This window comes from Hesperophylax consimilis, chromosome 27 (assembly GCF_061612785.1).
Source record: "Hesperophylax consimilis isolate HC1 chromosome 27, BYU_Hcon_1.0, whole genome shotgun sequence".
NCBI classification, from domain to species: domain Eukaryota; kingdom Metazoa; phylum Arthropoda; class Insecta; order Trichoptera; family Limnephilidae; genus Hesperophylax; species Hesperophylax consimilis.
Window position 1 is genome coordinate 19,150,798 of NC_142862.1, and position 19,481 is coordinate 19,170,278.

At 37.3% G+C, this 19,481-nt stretch overlaps 1 protein-coding gene across 1 annotated transcript in view; it reads left to right on the forward strand.

Moving 5' to 3' along the window:
- The first annotated feature begins 805 nt into the window (after nucleotides 1–805).
- LOC149410710 (adenosylhomocysteinase-like 1) overlaps nucleotides 806–19,481 on the forward strand; it is a 136,073-nt gene continuing 117,397 nt past the window's right edge. The window contains exon 1 of the mRNA XM_089648146.1: nucleotides 806–1,339. Within this exon, the coding sequence (XP_089504272.1) occupies nucleotides 1,105–1,339 (235 nt within the window). The 5' untranslated portion in view covers nucleotides 806–1,104. The remainder of the gene's footprint in view (nucleotides 1,340–19,481) is intronic.

Sequence of the window (19,481 nt, forward strand, 5' to 3'; positions counted from 1 at the left end):
GAATTATACCCAAATGATGACTCAGGGGTTTCTTTTTCCAGTATAATAAAGTATTTTTATGTATGGTCTCTAATATTTGAACTCGGTTTAAATATATCTACGTGTGGCGAGCGAAACTATCTTTCAGATTATTAGAATTTTCGTTAATTTCCAACAGCTCTAAAAAATTGAGATTATGCCCTTTATTTTGTATGTGTAAAGGAGTTGGCTTACTATTACCAAGTGAGTATTTTTGTTTGTAACCATTTTGTTATTATGTTATTCGTGAAAAATATACTTGTTAAAAATGAACTTGAACAGCCTTTTATTTCATATTATGGACCTTGGACCTTTGTAAGACTTTGTTTCAAAAATGGACACTCACAGGTTTATGTGTTTCAAAAACGAACAATTGCTGGTTTTGGTATCAAAAGCGGACATAAGCATTTTTAAATTGAAAAATAAATTAGTTAGAGTATTAAATTGTATAATTTTATTTATGGCTTGTGATTCTTTACGCTCAAGGATTATGCAGGTAAAAAAAAATTCAGATATTTCATACCTACATATTCGAAACAAAAAACTCACTCTACTGCAAAATAATCGAAATGGCTTATGTCCCACTTTGATACTGAGCTCCTCATATCATCCTCGGAAAAATAATATCGTTCAATCCAGTGACAGCAAAGTCACCGGTACAGGAACACCGACATCTCTAGTCTTTACCCTGCGTCACTGCGTTGAGTACTCTGATGGTACTCTGGGTACTCTGTACTCTGTAGTCGTGTTTCGTAACTAAAATTGACATTTCGTCGCGAGCAAAGAAGACCATAACACTGGATCGATCTGCATTTTGCCTTTTCAACTTATAGCGTTGTAATTTCAATAATAATTCCCACGATTACATGTTTTTATACATTTGATTATTGTTACGCTGACAGCGAACCGGGTTTGTGAATACATAACGGGTTTATACATTCATAATAACGCTGAAATCCTTCGATCAATCAATCAGATTGTGCAATTGTCAATGTTTGAGATCGCTTTCCGGCGCTTTTGTGAAGTGTTAGAATCTAAAAATAACTCGATTGTTTAGTGTTTTCGTGCGGCTCTTATCATTATATCATGGCCGAGGCTGCTGAAGTGGGTTTGGGGGAGAAAACGGCCAACAATCTGGCTGCGGTCTGTGACTCCCCGGTGACGGACCCGGGCTCCGCCGTCAAGGGTATGGACGGGTCCGCTGCTTTCGCCGGGAGGAACAAGATGGACAAGTCTGGGGCTCTCAAAAAGGCGGCACGATACAGGAGCAGGTCTCTGTCGGCTTCATCTGCCGATTCTTACAGCTCAGCATCTTATACAGGTTTGTTTTTTTTTTTAAATACAGAATTTGTTTATGAAACATAAACAACCCAAGGATAAAACGTATGGATCTTGAAAATGCATAGTTCTGAAATGAGAGTGGTATTCTAAACATTTTTCTATCCCTTTATCCATTGTCAATTATTTTACAACAAAAACAAAGTAAATATTGTGTGTTTGTGTAAAGTGTGAACCATTGATATAAACATCCAAATGTTGTATATTCATGAAAGTAATGGATAGCAGTTACTGTTATTTTATTTATTTGTGTTAACACGAGTGCAGACTCTGAGGTTTTCCTCAAAGTCTGTTTTTTAATAAATTTTTTCTCAAAATTTTAGTCTGGCCATAGACCATGTCATATAACTGGGAAAATTCAAACTATGCATTAAATCTTTATCACTCTATAGTAAAAATGTGTAATGCATACAGTAAACAGTGATCAGTACGCCGCGGTCAGTATGATATTGAATATTCTACCTGTGTTGTATTGACTCAAGTATTTCATTCACTTGATTGTGCCATGTCTTCCTCGAGCGTCCCTGACTTCTTCTTCTAATTCACTTTGGCTCTGTGTTTTGATGTTACCCTCCAACAGCTCTACATGCCCAAACTATTACAACATCAGCTTTGCTTTCCTTGCATTCATTTGTAAAAGATCAAACATGGTTTTACCACATCATCATCTCAGGGATTTAATTTCTACAGTAATTCATCCCCCGTCAGTTCTGTGCCTCAGGATTGATATCAGAACTCCATCATAGAATATCTATTAGTCACTTTACCTATAAATCTCTCCCCGGAAGTGTGGTCTTCACTAAACCGAATCCAGTACATTCACATCTTTATAGTATGTGGACCAAACACTGACAGCCTCCGTACATAAGGGGTGAGGCTCTCGACAAGGAAGCCGAAGTACGCTGGTTCAAATCACAGAGTGCGCCAGTAAATTTTATTTGATGAATTTGTTTAATTTGGGTCATTTTTCCGAATGTGTTCGTGCGTGTTTTCATGTTTATTTATTAACGGACATCGTCCAAATTACAAAATAATAACACGAATAAAGTAAAATGAAAAATACAGGAGTAAACAAAGGTACATGAAAGCAAAGACATATGGTAGATATAATATAAGAAAATAAAGTGACAAGTCGAATCAAGTCAAGAATACGCCGTGGGTCAGGACCACAGGACACTTATAATATTCCGTCACTTGTTTAGCGACTGGCAAAAATCATTCAGACTTATCCCAAAAAAGTTAAGGTTTTGACTTGAGTTGACCAGTCTACACATTCTGGACAATGGTGAATAATATCCATAATTTGTCGAATGATGGTTGAGGAAGAGCAGTTCATTATTTCTGAGTCTTTGCGAGGGGATATTGAAGGGAATGAGTTGCAGTAGAGTAGGTGAATCAATAATACCATTTATAATTTTGAAGAAGCAAATGAGGTCATTTCTTTCCAAAGGACTTCCAAAGGAGAGAGGTTTAGAGTTAGTTCAAATATTTCCTATATTATTGGCATTTAAGTGGCTTTAAGTTGTCTGGCATTACTAAATAACTATGTAAGTTTAAAGTTTCATTTGAAATCATTAAATTTTTCTGAAGTAATCAATATTTTGTGGTCCACTGAAGTGATTACCACAAAATAAATGATTTTTGGACCACAAAATATTGATTTTTGACTTGCTCAGGGAAATGACCCATTTCACAATTTATTATTTAAAAATAACATGTTTAGTATACTTGCATCACGTTCCAGAGTGGAAGATACTCTCGGTATCTTCCAGGTGTAAAACCACCATTCAGAATTGAAACGTTGCTTGAAATGGCTATAGCCATGTTTGGTGACCAGATCTGAATAGTTAGGTACTCCACCACCTTCCTCTTCCACATCTCCTTCTCACTGGTTCCCGACGTTTGGGAACAGTTGGGACTCTAAATTGTGATTTATGATTTATTGTCTTTATTGTCTTCTTTCTTAGTAATATATAGAGATAATGATATCCTGACTGGGATCTCCCGTGCTGAGGATGTCATTTACATACTATAATTTAATTATAAGAAATTAATATTACAACAAAGTAACATATGAATTTAATTATAAACCATGTAGTATAATTTTTTTTTTTTTTAAGTAATTTTAAAATAAGTAAGATAGTAAGTTTTTAGATTCTCACGGCCAAAAGCATTTTTATTGTTTGTTTTTGGGGTGTTATGCCGTGTTGCGCTAACTCCTTCTTTAGCCAACGTTTCGGACAGCGTTGCAGTGTCCATCATCAGGGCAGATCCGGTAGATCCGAATCCGAATCACATCTTCGGATCTACCGGATCTGCCCTGATGATGGACACTGCAACGCTGTCCGAAACGTCGGCTAAAGAAGGAGTTAGCGCAACACGGCATAACACCCCAAAAACAAACAATAAAAAAAAGTAAGATAGTGTTTTTTTGTATAGTTCAGTTTAGTAGATTCGGTTTTAGTCTGTGTTTGATATCAGTATATTTTCTATTTCAGATTTCCCTATATTAAGTATCCAGCTTTTTATTTGAGATTTAAATGTTATAATGTTGAGGTTTTTGAGTGCGAGCGGTATTTTACTGTAGAGTTTAATACTATGATATAAGAAGCTTTTTTGCCCAAAAGTTGTATTAGTATGTAGTTATTTGTTACTTCTTATAATGAAGTAAAGAAGAAAATCATGTGATTATCACCATCCTAAAATGTATTTTTTTAATCATTTTATCTTTATATCCGAAAATACATTAAAGTAATGGAGTGTTTGCATTTGGTTAGCGCTGTTTACATTTTATCTTGAAAATTTCTTTGATTGTGATCATAATTCTGCTATAATTACAATTTAATGACTTCTTCATATATCAAAAACATGGCACAACCAAGTGAATTAAATACTCCAGTCGGTCATGTCAAGAGCAGTGGCGGCTAGCGCTAAGGAGCGTTGGAGCAACGCACACCCAAAATTTTGGTCAATCTAAAAATAATAACTATCAATCGAAAATCAAAGCAAACAGCAGTATTAAATGTAATACTATAAAAGTATTGTTAAATTCGACCAGATCGAATTTTTGTTCTTATCATAAATCACGTGGTGCGAGCGAATTCCATATCGCTCATGGTCCCAATGAGCTATTCAACGATGATCAATTATCTATACGTGCCGAATGTTGACCATAGTATTGAAATTTCTGCAAAACATGAACGGCGTTAGCCAATGCCTCTTAAACTCTTCGGTGAGATGGCGCCACTTTAGTTAACAGTTTACATACCGATCATTCCAGCAGGTTGGTATAAGTTAGTGTCCTTTAACCTTTAGTGCTACAAGCCGCCACTAGATCAAGACTGAGGAAAAGAGGGGTATGCATGAATGCATATTATTGTGAATGAAGCAAGGATCGTGTGCCCAAACAGAGTTGTTTGGCAGTCCATCCTCTCTGCCTACCCCGCTGGAGAAACGGTTTGTTGGTTAGCTAGTTGGTAAGTTTTTGCTTTTTGTTATTGTCGACTAAATGTTTCAATCAAAAGTCATGTTACTGTGGGCTAGAGGTGGGTCCTATGAGTACTTTTCGTTACTGGGTACAATGAGTACAGATACAAAAAAAAACCGGTGACAAAATACTCAAAAGTATTGATTCAGAATAAGTAATTCTAATGAACTCGCATAAATTCTGCCCACATATTCCCCACAAATATTCTACGGGAGCTTGATTCCCCGTTTTATTATTCGAAATCCGTGGGGGGGGGGTTGTTACGGAATTTCTGAAAAACAATATTCCCCACAAAGAAATTTCAAAATGAATACTCCCCTCGAAATATTTGAAAATATGTAATTCTCCACAATAATTTTTCAAAATCCATGGGGGGGGGGGGGGTAGCTACGAAATTCCCTTTCGAAAAAATTCCCCACATTTTTCCCGTCCCTAAATATCAGATCAAATACCAGTCGCAAATACTACCGATCAAGAAAATACCTACTAAAAAATACCCAACAATAATACTCATCGAAAACACCTATCAGAAATACCTACTAGAAATACCCATCAAAAATACCTACTAAAAATATCCATCAAAAATACCTACTGAAAATACCCATCAAAAATACCTACTAAAAATACCCATCTAAAATACCTATTAAAAATACTTGTCAAAAATACCTACCGAAAATACCCGGTAAAAGTACCTATTAAAAATATTTAGTCCCGGTATAAAATACTCATGAGTATTTTGGAACCAGGTATTTTAGAGATCTGTCACAAGCACAAAGTATCGCATGGAAATACCCGGTACTTTTACTGGGTACGATAAATACGCCTCACCTCTACTGTGGGCCCTTCAGCAGTGAATCTTTTTTGTTACTTCTGCATTGAATTAGTTCTCTGAAGAACTAACTGGAATGTGTCTACATCTATCTATTAAGCAATCAACTTCAATTAAACCAACTTGTTGAGATCAACTTACTAATCGTTGTAAGGGTGATGTGTTTGTTCATACATTGTGTATTTTTGTTTGAAGATGTTTCTAATGATTGACTCTCATAGTAACGATGGTTAGATGAGAGTAAGGAGATGGGAGGAGAAAGGTTGGGATGAACCTGGCTATTCAAATCTAGTTACTAAACACGTTACTAGCCCCAGCGAGAGCTAGCCCAGAGCGGACTTTACCGACATTCATTCTCTTCCTTCACAAGCGTTCTGTTTGAAAACGAAAAAGACAGAAGATACTAGAACGGTGACGTCACGTACAATCTCTCGCTGGCACTAGTATAATGCCATTTCGACTTAGACTATCTACTACGCTTTGGTGATGGTCTCAATGGAGTAATGGTATGGGTTCTTGACTTCCAGAGTTTCTGGGCTTGTGTACCATTAAAGTTTTGTTGGTCGAAGACGTTTTAGTTTTTTTAAATTATTCAATTGTTGGGAAATTACAGTCTGACGTTGTGATGTCAATTGTTAGAATAAGGCTTAGTAACTGTCGTGAAAGTAATTGATTCATTTATAATTAGTATTAATACTAAAATACTAGTATCTTTGTATGCTTTTTAATTTATTGGTTTAGTTGGTGTCAGACCAGTGCTTTGCAAACTTTTTCACGGTGCAAAATCTTTCTATCAACAGTATTTTTGAACTGATGATGGTTTTTTGTGATAATTTCAACTAGCCGGAGTCAATAAATAACACCATGGTATCCCCATTTTCGGGAAGAGTCATGAGGCTGAGGGAATTGGGGAGTCAGAAAAGATGGGAAAGAACCTGAATGTTCAGGTATAGTCATTAAACATCGGGGTAAAATTCGGTTTAGGGGAGTCACTCGAATAACCGAAATTGAACTTGATTTAGACTAATTTAGGGCTGGGGAATCCGAATCTGTAATAATTAGGTGGGGGTCGGCACTATTAACTGAGTTATAGGGTCTTGAAATTTTGTACGCGATACATAGAAACCATGTTTTATATATTATTTCAACTATGAATTATGAATTAAAAACAATCAAACTAACAACTATTCGGATTCCCCAGCCCTAAATTAGTCTAAATCAAGTTCAATGTCGGTTATTCGAGTGACTCCCCTAAACCGAATTTATTCCAAACATCGTTTAAGATATTAAAAACAATGTTTTTATTCTGAAGGGTTTAGGTGAGTATAAGCGTAGAAATTTGTGCCGTTAAGCAAAAAATTGGAGTCAATCGAGGAGTTCTGACAACGAGAAGAGCTAATTTTTTGCTTGACTTTCGCTTACCTCAATTGACGAGAGCATCCGATTTTAGTAATATAAATACCATTAGTAGTTCTGTGAACAGTAACCTCGCGTTGCTCTTTACCTCGCATCCAAAAAAAGTATATTTCTAATTTTCTCTTATTTAATAAATGAAACTCTACATTTTATCTGGAATCATAAGATTTGTAAATAGTTAAATACCTTTAATTTCTAATAAGGAATTATACAATTTTCCAAAGAAACGATTTCACATTTGTTAAAAAAAAGTATTTACTGAACCTTTTTTTTTTTTGTTATTTGTTTTTGGGGTATTATGCCGTGTTGCGCTAACTCCTTCTTTAGCCAACGTTTGGGACAGCATTGCAGTGTCCATCATCAGGGCAGATGTCTTATTTGAGGTTGTGTTAAAATGTGAGCTTAAGTATGAGGTTGTGATACCGTGTTGCCAGCTCCAACCCTCTGAGCTAACATTAACGTATCATTTTTTTATTTGTGGTTTTCTTCGTTTAGCTCTGGTGTATCCGTCAATTACCGGATACCAAGAACTATTAAGCTTAGCTCCATCGTCTCTATTAATGTTTACGGGATTTTTATGAATTTCAATGGCCTCCGTAATCAGCCGTGCTCTATAAGTTTTCGGTCTCCCCAGGATTTCAGGAACAAATCCAAAGTAATGCCCGGTGTCAATCAAATGCTCGGCAATTGCCGATTTGTCAGGGTGGCCGAGTTTACAAGCTCTGAAGTGTTCCGAAATTCTTTTGGAGATAGTCCGCTCTGTCTGGCCTACATAGACCTTGTCACATCCGGAACAGCTGAGTTTATACACTCCATCTGTTTCCAGAGGAAACTTAGTCTTTGCAGACCTCAGTAAGTCCTGTATCTTTGTTGTTGTTCCGAAGACAGTCTTGATATTTTCCTTTCTCAAAAGCTTGGCAATTTTGTCTGTCACATTGTGCACATAAGGCAGGAAGGCACAGCCTTTCGACTCTTGTTCAACTCTGTCTTCGTTTGGTGCAGATTTGGCTCTTATGATTTGCCTTGTCTGACTTGCTGGGTAGCCGTTACGCTCCAGTGCATCGGTCAGCTTCGTAAGTTCCGCTCCGATTTTATGTTCTTCGCATATTCTGGTCGCTCGGGTCACCAATGTATGGATAAGTCCTCTCTTCTGCGCTGGGTGGTGGTGCGAATCAGCGTGTAAGTACCGATTCGTATGGGTTGGTTTCCTATATACAGTATGCCCTAGGCTACCATCGTGTTTCCGCATCACCTCCACATCTAGAAAGGGCAGGATTTTATCTTCGTTTTCCAGTTCCATTGTGAATTTAATTTTGCTGTGGAGAGAATTAAGATGGTCCAGGAATTCGTTTAGTTTCTCCGTTCCATGAGGCCAAATGGCGAAGACATCGTCGACGTAGCGCCACCATACTTTAGGGACAGCCGAAGCTGTGTCGAGTGCCACTTCTTCAAACTTCTCCATAAAAAAGTTGGCTAGTACTGGCAATAACGGACTGCCCATCGCAACTCCCTCCAATTGCTCAAATAGTTCACCCTGAAATGCAAAGTGTCCCGTTTTGAGGCAGTGTTCAAAAAGTTTGCAAATGTCTTCCTCATATATCTCCCTGAGCATTGTCATGGAGTCTTCTAGAGGCACATTTGTGAAAAGTGACACGACGTCAAAGCTGACCAGAATATCTCCTTCCTCAGTCTTAACTTTCTTGAGCTTACTTATCAGATCTGTTGAATCCTTAATCCACGATTCAGTTTTACCAGTTTGCATCTGCAGTAATCTTGAGAGGTATTGGGAAAGTTTGTATGTAGGAGCGCCAATAGCGCTGACAATCGGTCTCATTGGGATTTCCTTTTTATGTATTTTTGGGAGAAAATATGGCAAGTCTCTTGCCGGATGTCCTCTGCTTGCACCTCTGACATTTTGTGTACTTTCATCATTGTATGTAGTGCAGTCTCTACACCACATACGATGGATTCCACAGGTATCTTTTTGGGGGCCACTGCAAAATTCATCCCCTTTGCCAGTACAGAAGTTGCGTCTGGGCTCAACGCAAGGGTCGAAATGTTGATGACAACTTTATTTTGATCGAGTTGTTTTCGATCACCTTTTTTGTCTCGGTTGAGCCTTTCAAACTTTTGTTTCTGTCTCGCATCTGTTGACTGCTTAGATCTTACTGCTTGTTGGTAAGTCATGTTGTCAACTTTTCTCCAGGCTTCTTCGGTAAGGGTTGCACTTAGGTGCAGATGTAGAGCGAAAAGGTCCCGAGATACTCCATCCAGCTCGCCTCGCACATTGTGGATCCTCTCCCTTAATAGTGCAGCCTCCGCTCTTTGGAATACTCTATCTGCTTTCCGGGATGTGATGTGTCTTTTTATTTGGATGTGTACTGGTACAATCGATTCTTCTTTACACCTCTTGAGAAAAGCAAGGCTGCCCAAAAAATGGTTTCTTTTCTTTCTTTAAAACAAATTTATAGACAGACGAAATGCAAAACGGCGTGAAACATCACGGGGTAGTGTTAAATTTTGACCAATCTATTCCAATTTTGAAAATGTGTTAAAATATTATAGTATAGGTACAAACTTCATCGCTTATTTAAATTCTTCACACAATCAGTTCACATTTTGATAGTGACACTTAAATTCAAAGTATATTTGAGTTGATTGAATCAGATTTCATGCAGGACTAACGTACCGCACAGATAATCGAAATTCCTGTCGAGCTACCGACTTCATCGCCTCGACCACTCCAATCCGTTCATCTCCGCTTCATATGGTGTTGACCATCGACCTGGAGGATTTGCCGCTGACTTCATCCACCGACGCGGTGTCGATCTTCGGCCCGGGGATTTCGCCACCGATCAAGTCCACCAACTGCGTGAGCATCGGTCTGGAGTCATCTCTCACAACTACACTGACTCAATAAACGCTGTGAGCGCCTAACCTCCTCTCACTCGTCTCCTTACCACATTCTCCAAAAATATAATATATTTAATATGTGTGTTGCTGGCAGAAATTTTAGGCTACTCATAGGGCCGTGGTCTCGACTTTGAGAAGCACAGTGTCAGATAATGTATATCTGTACGTAAGTAGGGTATACAGTGAGCACGCTATCAATTAATCACTCTTTATCAATTCTAGTTTAATCCGTAACATGACATTGTCAATAATAATTCGTTGCAATATCTACACGCTACGTAGGTGTAGGTCACGCGCACTGCGAAACGGTCACCCCGAAGTGTAATAAAAAGAGGATAGATCAGAGCACAGGCGGCTCGTGACTGAAATTGCCACCAGTGCATTTCACTTTTAAAATGTACCTATTATGTAATATAGGTGTAGCAAATTAATGAATATGGGTACTGGAATTCATTCACTCAACTAAGTTACATACAAAATAATTGAATAAATAATAATGCTCCGTCAGTTGAAAATCTGAATCAGATAAATCTCGCGAAACCGTTTAAATTCACCGCGCACGAGTACAAAGGCGTGAATGTTGTAGCGCTAACATTGTAAATTAGTATTCCTAAACGAATCCATTCCAGGCGCATTGGGTTACTGGAGCGCACTTTCGTACATGGATGACTGGGGCACAGATATCGTTGTAAGTTATGTGTAGACTGAAGACAAGCAGTGCAATGCTGAAACCAAGGAACCGCCTCTGAACAGAGTGATAGATACTCTTAGGACGGGTTGTTTCGGAGAATTTGAACAATTCATCAGATTTCAACGTTCATTTCCGGGCTCTGTGAAAGTCCAATAAAGTTATGTTATTATATCATTATAGGCTAATCGCTTGCCAGAACTGAAATAATAACAGAACTTGAAAAAATCTCTCACTCCGTGAACTCTTCCCTTCTAGGGCCTTCAGGGGACCAAAGGGGTGTGGAGAGTAGAGATGAGGTTCGCTTCCCTCGTGGGGCCTTCAGGGAACGAAGGGGGATTGGAGAGGAGAGATGAGTCTTAGGAAGACAGATCGTGGAACCAGAAGACATGGCCACATATAAAATGACAACTCTGGTGAACTTCGTGAACCGGGTGACTGTTAAAGGAATAATATTTGGCTAATTTATATAGCGCCGTTTTCGTGAGAAATCACCTCAAGGGCGCTGTAATGAGGTAAAATGGGAAATAGCACAATGGGTCTATGGCCTAATTGCTCACGGGAACTAAATGTAAACCGTCTCCGCCCTATAAATAAAATAAATAAATAATACACGTGCCTATTAAACGGGCTCACTGGTCCGAATACAATATATCGATCCTTGTCTATGGGTACCATCGACCGACAATGGGTACCTGATTCTACGAACCCATCTATTTATTTAAATCTACGCTTAATTTAGATAGCTACTGGCGCTCTATAAATAGTTACTTCGAGAATATTCTCCCATACCAGTTATAGGTAAAATAAAATGTAGAATTACGTGGAGATTGCCAATTGTAACACTTAAGAAATAAACGCAATTTTTAGCTAATATGAAAGTACTGGATATTATAATTTATTGTAGGATTTGTGAAGCTCAAATTATTTGCCTCAGGATCATAGCCTTTCAAAAGAAGTCATTTACCTTTCGAATGTAGTATACCGGATAAATAATTACAACATCTTCTCATTGAGGTATATATATAGTGCCAGCTTTGACGTTCGAAGTATGGACCACGCATATCGGATATGCTCGCTGAGATACTGTACATGAAAGCAATGGTATAACCTTTCATCAGTAAGTAGGGTATTACCATAATTAGTAGTCGTGTAAAATGACTTAATTAATGTTAAAAACTCGTGGAGCACTTGCGAAGCTGCGCGCGGCCGCCCGTCACGTTCGTTGAGTTGGTTCGCGTTCGGAAAGATTCGGGCGACATCGACAACCGCCACACCCCCTTCCTACTTCCCGCACGGGAAAAATATATCACACTGATATTTCAAGGAATGTAGACTCTATTTATATACACGGTGTCCGGAAACTCGTAGTACAAGCGGGAAACTGGAGAATCTACACCACATGGGGAACCCAAATAAACATAAAGTTTTTTAATTTGAGCATTTTCACAAAAAAAAAAAAACCAAAAAAAAATATTTTTCGGCTATTTTAGGGTTAAAGTTTTTTCCGGTGTTTAGGGTTGAACAACAGATGTTTTAACCCTGCAGAGCAGAAATATTTTATGATTACACCGGATTAAATGAAGGGTGATTTCAAAATAATGCTTCAAATCCGAGTTTCTTCATTTGTTTTACTTTCAAATAGTTTTAATTAGTTGGGTACTTTGATCTTCAGTAATAATTTATAAGAATTTGATTAAAAAAAAAAAAAAAAATCAACTTCTAACTCGATTTACTCGATAACGAAAGCTCAAATAAAAAAAAATACTACAAAATCGACTCCAAATGTGATGTAGATTCACCAGTTTCCCGCTTGTACTACGAGTTTCCGGACACCCTGTATAACTCGATGCATCTTCTATCCATTATAAAAATAGAAGAAACGCTATATTCATACTAATCGAACAAAAAATGTAGCATCGCTTATGAAAAGGAAAACCATTCAATGAATTTGTGCCCGCTAAAGTATGTCCAATGGACCTAGTTAAACGTTTAAACAAAAGAAGTTAAAATTTTAAATAAAAATATATTAATTATTAAGATAATTTTGGTGCCTACTTTATCGTTTATCTGATATGATTTATACTTAGGTACTTATCTGTTTCAATTGGGAAAATTATAAGTTCACTGAACTTAACACATTGTTTGCGGGAGACGCTTAACCCTTTCGTCCCGGAAATAAAAAAATCACATTGGATCCGAAGCGGGGTCACTCAGTCCCCCAATTTGTTTTGCTTATTAAAAGGTGTTAATGACATAATTCGATGAAATTTGTTTTGGTTATAATTAGAGGGAAGTATATATTACATATTTCAGTAGTCATTATCAAAATCGTTTCATAAATAAAGTCATAATTAATGTTCTAATGAATTTAGACCATAACGCATATGTTTTCAAAGAAAACAGAGAAGGCGGGTACGTAGCAAGCATCGCGCCTCGTTTCCGAATCTCGACTGCCGATTGGCGATTAAGCGTCGACGTGGGTGGCTAGTTTCTTGCATAGGATGGTCTGTAAATGATGAATATATTTTTTAAACAAATCTACCACTACCAAACTGGTTACGGATGTTATTGCGAATATTATAGCATATTTAGATATTAATGAAGGTATTAAATTCTTTATTCTCCTAATTTATGATTTGATATATTATATTTACATTTAGGATCAAATCGTAGTGTTTACCTTACGATAAATGATGGGTTCGTTTGAAGGTATATTACGGGCGTAAAATTGATAATTAGAAAAAAATATATATATACATATTTATATATTCAGTTAAAAGTTTTTCATTTTAGGACACTTATATTTTTAACGGTGAACGGTTTTGAACCGCAGATGACATCAAATCAACGCGATCATCTGGGAACGCGTCCTTCTGTCAAGGTTCGAAATAAAACGGATTAAAACAGTGAAAAAACAAGGTATTTTAAAACTGTTATAGTTATATTTTATTGTAACCTCAGAAATACCTGTTTTTGATGTTTTTTTCTGTGAATATCCCACAAGAGTCCCAACTGCTCCTAACCATGAATGTGATTTGTTCCGCGGCACACCAAATAAAAATGCCTTAAAAAAGTAAATGTACTTTATTGATATGAATAAAGGAAATCATAATCTATATCTAATCATTTCATGAAATAAATATGAATCTCGAACCAAATTTACAACTTATGTAAAGATGCCATAATAAGCTGCGAAAATATGCAGTTAGATACCGAGATGGAAATTCCGACCCTTATTTCATTAATAAAATCAAACGACTAAATTGCAAAATTTAATATCTAACTAATCACGCCGTTTCCCCGCAGGGGTAGGCAGAGAGGACGGATCGCCAAAAAAACTCGGTCTTGGTACACACTTCTTGCCTCATTCACATTCATACATAGTCTCATACATACTCTTCTATTATTTTGACTCTTGACATGTCCCGACTCGAGTATCTGATTCACTTGATCATACCATGTCTTCCTCGAGCGTCCCCGACTTCTGGTACCATTCGCATTTGCATCATATATCCTCCTTACACTTCGATCTTCACTCATTCGCTCTACATGCCCAAACCATCTAAGCGTCCCTTTCTTAATCTTACTCATTACGCTTACATCAGCCTTGCACTCTTTACGGATCTCCACATTCCTCATTCAAATTTAATATCGTATAGAATAAATGTTTTACACCCCTTTAAGAGTATTTAAAAAACACCATTGCCAAAGTTTAAAATGTACTTACCAGTCTGAAGATGTAACAGAGAGAAACTGGTTCGGTCTCACAGATTATAATTATAATGTGATTATAATGTGAATGAGGCAAGGAGTGTGTGCCAAGACCGAGTTGTTTGGCGGTCCGTCCTCTCTGCCTACCCCTGCGGGGAAACGGCGTGATGGTTAGTTAGTTAGTTAGTTTACGATAAAGTTAGGAATCATAAACTAAAACACAATTATTGCTAACACACGTCTCTAACACACGTTGCTAACACACGGTCTCACAGATTATAATTATAATATGATTATAATGTGAATGAGGCAAGGAGTGTGTGCCAAGACCGAGTTGTTTGGCGGTCCGTCCTCTCTGCCTACCCCTGCGGGGAAACGGCGTGATGGTTAGTTAGTTAGTTAGTTTACGATAAAGTTAGGAATCATAAACTAAAACACAATTATTGCTAACACACTTTTGCGATAAACTATTTAAAACCATACTGTACTTTTTTCAAACTCCTTGTTTACACTTTCCTTCAAAATTTGTATATAAAATAAATGTCTTTGTCTGGACCATGTGTTTTTCATGTGAGAAATAGAGACAGATATAATTTTAATCTTGTTCATAAAATTTGTGACACACACCGGATGTATTCCAGACAGGCCGACATCTTGGCCCGGCAAAAGAACATCTTAGTATAACAAAAGGACATACGAAATATGCAGTGTAAGCGACCGGAATTTAGCCCTTTCTGTATAACTTCGAAATTAGTAGCTACAGTTAGTATTGTCCATTTATGCCGACGCCCATATTTCAACTAGTGGTCAATCATTTAAGTAATGCAAAAAGGTAAAAAGTAATGGTAGGAAAGCAAACGTGACTCAAATATTACGACACCGCCCTTTCTATTAAAATGCAACTTTTACGGTCGAGTTCGTATCTCGCGGGATCTCGCCACCTGCATAGCTCGGCGAATATTTTTAATGGAAGGGATACGAGCGGGGCAACTACAGAAATGTTACTGAGCTGAAGTGAGACGGAAGGGGGAGTAAATTTCCAGAATTTGTTGTAAATTATTTAATATCTAAAGAAATATAAATGCGATATGTTTTTTTCAAATGTAGATCGATAACTGAATAGTTTTTCTAGGATTACCTAAATTAAAGAGTATGTGGTGTAAAAAACAACTGAGATAAAACATAAAACACTCTTTTGTGTACCAGTGTTCCCCCTGTTCGGTGCGCGAGTGTTAAAAGCGTCTTTTGCGTACTGTTGGTAGAGAGCGGGAGACGCTTAAAAGCGTTTTTCGTATTTGTACACTATTGGTAAAGCGCGGGAGACGCCAAAATGCGTTGTAGGCACACTTAGAGTAACAATATATTACGAGTAACGTATGATGTTGGTTACTCTGTGAAGTAAAAATTATGCGTCAGCTCTCGTGATACGTGTACTAGGTACCTGGCAATTCGTGGAATTGGGTCGGGTAGCTGGCCGACTGTGGTCATAAAACATGCACTTGAAATAAAATAACTGTAAGATAAATGTTTCGTTTTTTTTAAAATCTTTATATTTCTTCAGTTTTAAAGCGATATTGTTTCGTTCAAGACGTTCTCTATTTTCTTTTCTGTCTACATTCCGCTTTAAAAATTTCGTACAAAGTATTTGTGTGCTGTGCTCGAAAATTTATTTGTTTCATAATAAAGGGATATTTTTTCATAAAAAATACCCTATAAAATGGACTACGGTAATGATAATCGATTACAATAAATATAAGAAAGGCATTGACCTAGCAGACCAATATCTTTCGTATTATTCTTTTTTACGAAAAACCACCAAATGGACAAAAAGGCTAGCGATGTATATAATAAATTGTGCATTATTCAACTCATTTGTTGTGTACAACTCCGTAAAAGAAAGGAAAATAAAATATAAACAATTTTTTAAGGAAATCGCAGAGCACTGGGTGGCCGATCAGATTTCGTCAGATAATAGTCAAGACCCGGAACCAACACCATCAACATCTGGTATCCGAAAAAAAATCTTCAAAATCTGATCCTCCAGGAAGACTATCGATGGATATGCGAAAACATATATTGGAAAAGATTGAAGGCCCTGGTAAAAATAAGAATCTGCGAAAGCGATGTCGTGTGTGCGCGGTACACAAAATACTTAGCGAAACCCGGTACATGTGTAAATTCTATGATGTACCTTTACATGAAGGGAATTGTTTCCAACGATTTCATACTTTCAAACAATATTAGTGTTTAGTGGTGTGTATTTAAAAATATATATATACTATGTTGAATGTGCATAAAATGACTAAATAGACAATACGACAAAAGTGCAGTTTTTTTTAAATTTAAACTTATATATCGTAATTGTTTCTTCAAAAATATAAAAATTTGTGACCAGATCATAATAAAAAAATTTGAATAAGGTAAAATACTGAAAATTTTATTTAAATGTGATCAATAGTTCAGAAGTTATAGCTATTTTACATGAAACGGAATTTTGCGCGCGAACATGATAAAAATTGCCCGCTTTACGGCGTAGATTGATTAAAAAACCCCCCGCAAACATTGTGTTAAATAATTTTACGCATTACGCGAGAATCATAGACATCCAAATTGATAGACTTGCCCTAACATGAAATTAACTTAAAGAGTTAAACGTCAAATTGTAATATTTAATTATTGAAGACAACATAGCGATTCTTAAACGAAAATTAGGAACAGAATTTTTTTTAATGATACGGTTGCATCTAGAACTTGTCCCATTAGCTCATTTTGCTCTTGGAGGCAAACCACGTGACCACATTTTTGGCACCACATTTTTGGGGGCTCGAGAATGCTTTGAATAATCTACCATTCAGTCGTACGTTGAACGCCGAAGAGCGCACATTAAACTAACCGGATCCTGCACAGAAAAGTAAAGTTCGCTAAAGTAAGGCAAAGGTTTGCAGCGCAGTCCATTGTGGGACTTTTCTGCGCAAGATCGGAATGAACCTAATTCGGTCTCCAAATCTTAGCTAGGATTGCGTACTACGCTAAAATGGGTGATGTTGCTAGATTATAACAACACAAGCAAAAGTGTCTAACTAAATAGTTTAACAAAATATCCAGTTTTGGAAACAAGCCTGAACTTTTGTTCACCCGATTTGGGATTTGTAGTTGTTTTACACGCAGCCAGCAAATTACGCGCCATTGTAAAACGGACTAATTAAAATAATAATAATATTTGAATGATTTATATACCGCCGTTTTTGTGCGAAATCACCTCAAGGGCCCTGTACAAATATATAATACACTTTTACAATGATCTGCTTTTTTATTTATTTTTCTACATAGTCTCCTTGTAACTCTACACACTTCTACCAGCGATGCTCCCATCTCTCAAACCCATCCAAATAGTACTCGGCGTTTTTCTCTGCAAAATAATTGTTCACAAAGGCCTCCTCATTTGACGAAAATCTCTGTCCTCCGAGCGCAGTTTTTAGATTACGGAACAAAAAGAAGTCGCTTGGGGCTAGATCTGGTGAGTAAGGTGGATGGTCAAGCAGTTCAAACCGCAATTCGTGCATTTTGCCATGGCAACCGTTGAGGTGTGAGACGGCGCGTTATCTTGGTGAAACAGGATTTTCTTTTTCTGCAAATGTGGCCGTTTTTCCGCAATTTCTGCATTCAGCTTGTCAAGTAATGATGCGTAGTATGCTCCTGTAATAGTCTTTCCTTTTTGAAGACAATCAATTAAGATAACTCTATGACTATCCCAAAAAACAGTCGCCATCACTTTTCCAGCCGAGAAAACAGTTTTTGCTTTTTTTGGGGCCGATTCCCCCTTTGCAGTCCACTGTTTTGACTGTATTTTTGTTTCGGGCGTATAATGGTGTATCCAAGTTTCATCTACAGTAATTAATCGGCGCCAAAAATCGGATTTATTGCGCCTAAACTGCGCCAACAGAGCGCTGGAAATGTTCATTCGAACACGTTTTTGGTATAACGTGAGCAAACGCGGCACCCAACTGGCGGACAGCTTTCTCATGTCTAAATCTTGATTTAATATGTGACAGACACGTTCTCTGGACATTTTCATAACCTCTGCTATCTCTCTCACTTTAATTCGGCGGTTGTCTAACACTATTTGGTGAAGTTTAGCAATGTTATCGTTAGTAGTTGCAGTTTTTGGACGTCCCGAACGTTCATCGTCTCCCAAGCTCTTACGGTCACGTTTAAATTCAGCTGCCCAAAATTTCACTGTGGTAAATGATGGTGCGGAGTCCCCATACACAGAGTCCAACTCACCTTTGATTTGCGTAGGCGTATTGCCTTTCAAAAACAAAAAATGAATAACAGCTCGATACTCATTTTTTTTTCATTTTCACAAAAACACACACATTGACTCACTCAAACGACTGTCAACTAAAAACTGCGCGTCCAAAATGGTCGAAACTTTGGCGAGTAACTGTCAAAAGATGCACAGCTATATTCACTAGCTTTTATTGACGAGTACCGCCATCTTTGCGTTGAGGTCGGAATCTTTTCAGATCACCCTCGTACTTACCTGGTAGGTCACTTGAGATTAACACTTAATTAACATTAACTAATTGTTTATCAGCGAAATTTAGATACAGGATTTAAGGCAAAATTGGATATAATTGGACTTTCTCTCAGGAATGGTATATTTAATTTAGAGGTATGTCAGCTTAAAAAGATAAGTTTTTAGTTTAGACGTAAGCAGATTTTTTTTCGAGGAGTAAATGGTGATATTACACTTCGAGGTGCCTGTATACTGTCAGATTATTTTATTAACAATTTTCTGAATGAGACACGCTCATGCCACTCCCCCTTTTACGCGCAACTTGGTTAGTTCCCCTCACCCTTATGTGCAACTCTGTATCTTACTTACTCTGTGCCATGAATACATGTTCAAATCACGCGCCCATGCACCTGCAACCGAAATTAGTATTTTTAATTATTTTAATTGGGAGTTTTTGATATCTTCTGTAATGTTTAAATAGTACCATGAGTTTTACAAGCTTTAGTAAGTTTATAATAATTCTTATAAATTGAATAATATTATTATGTTTTCAGTTACA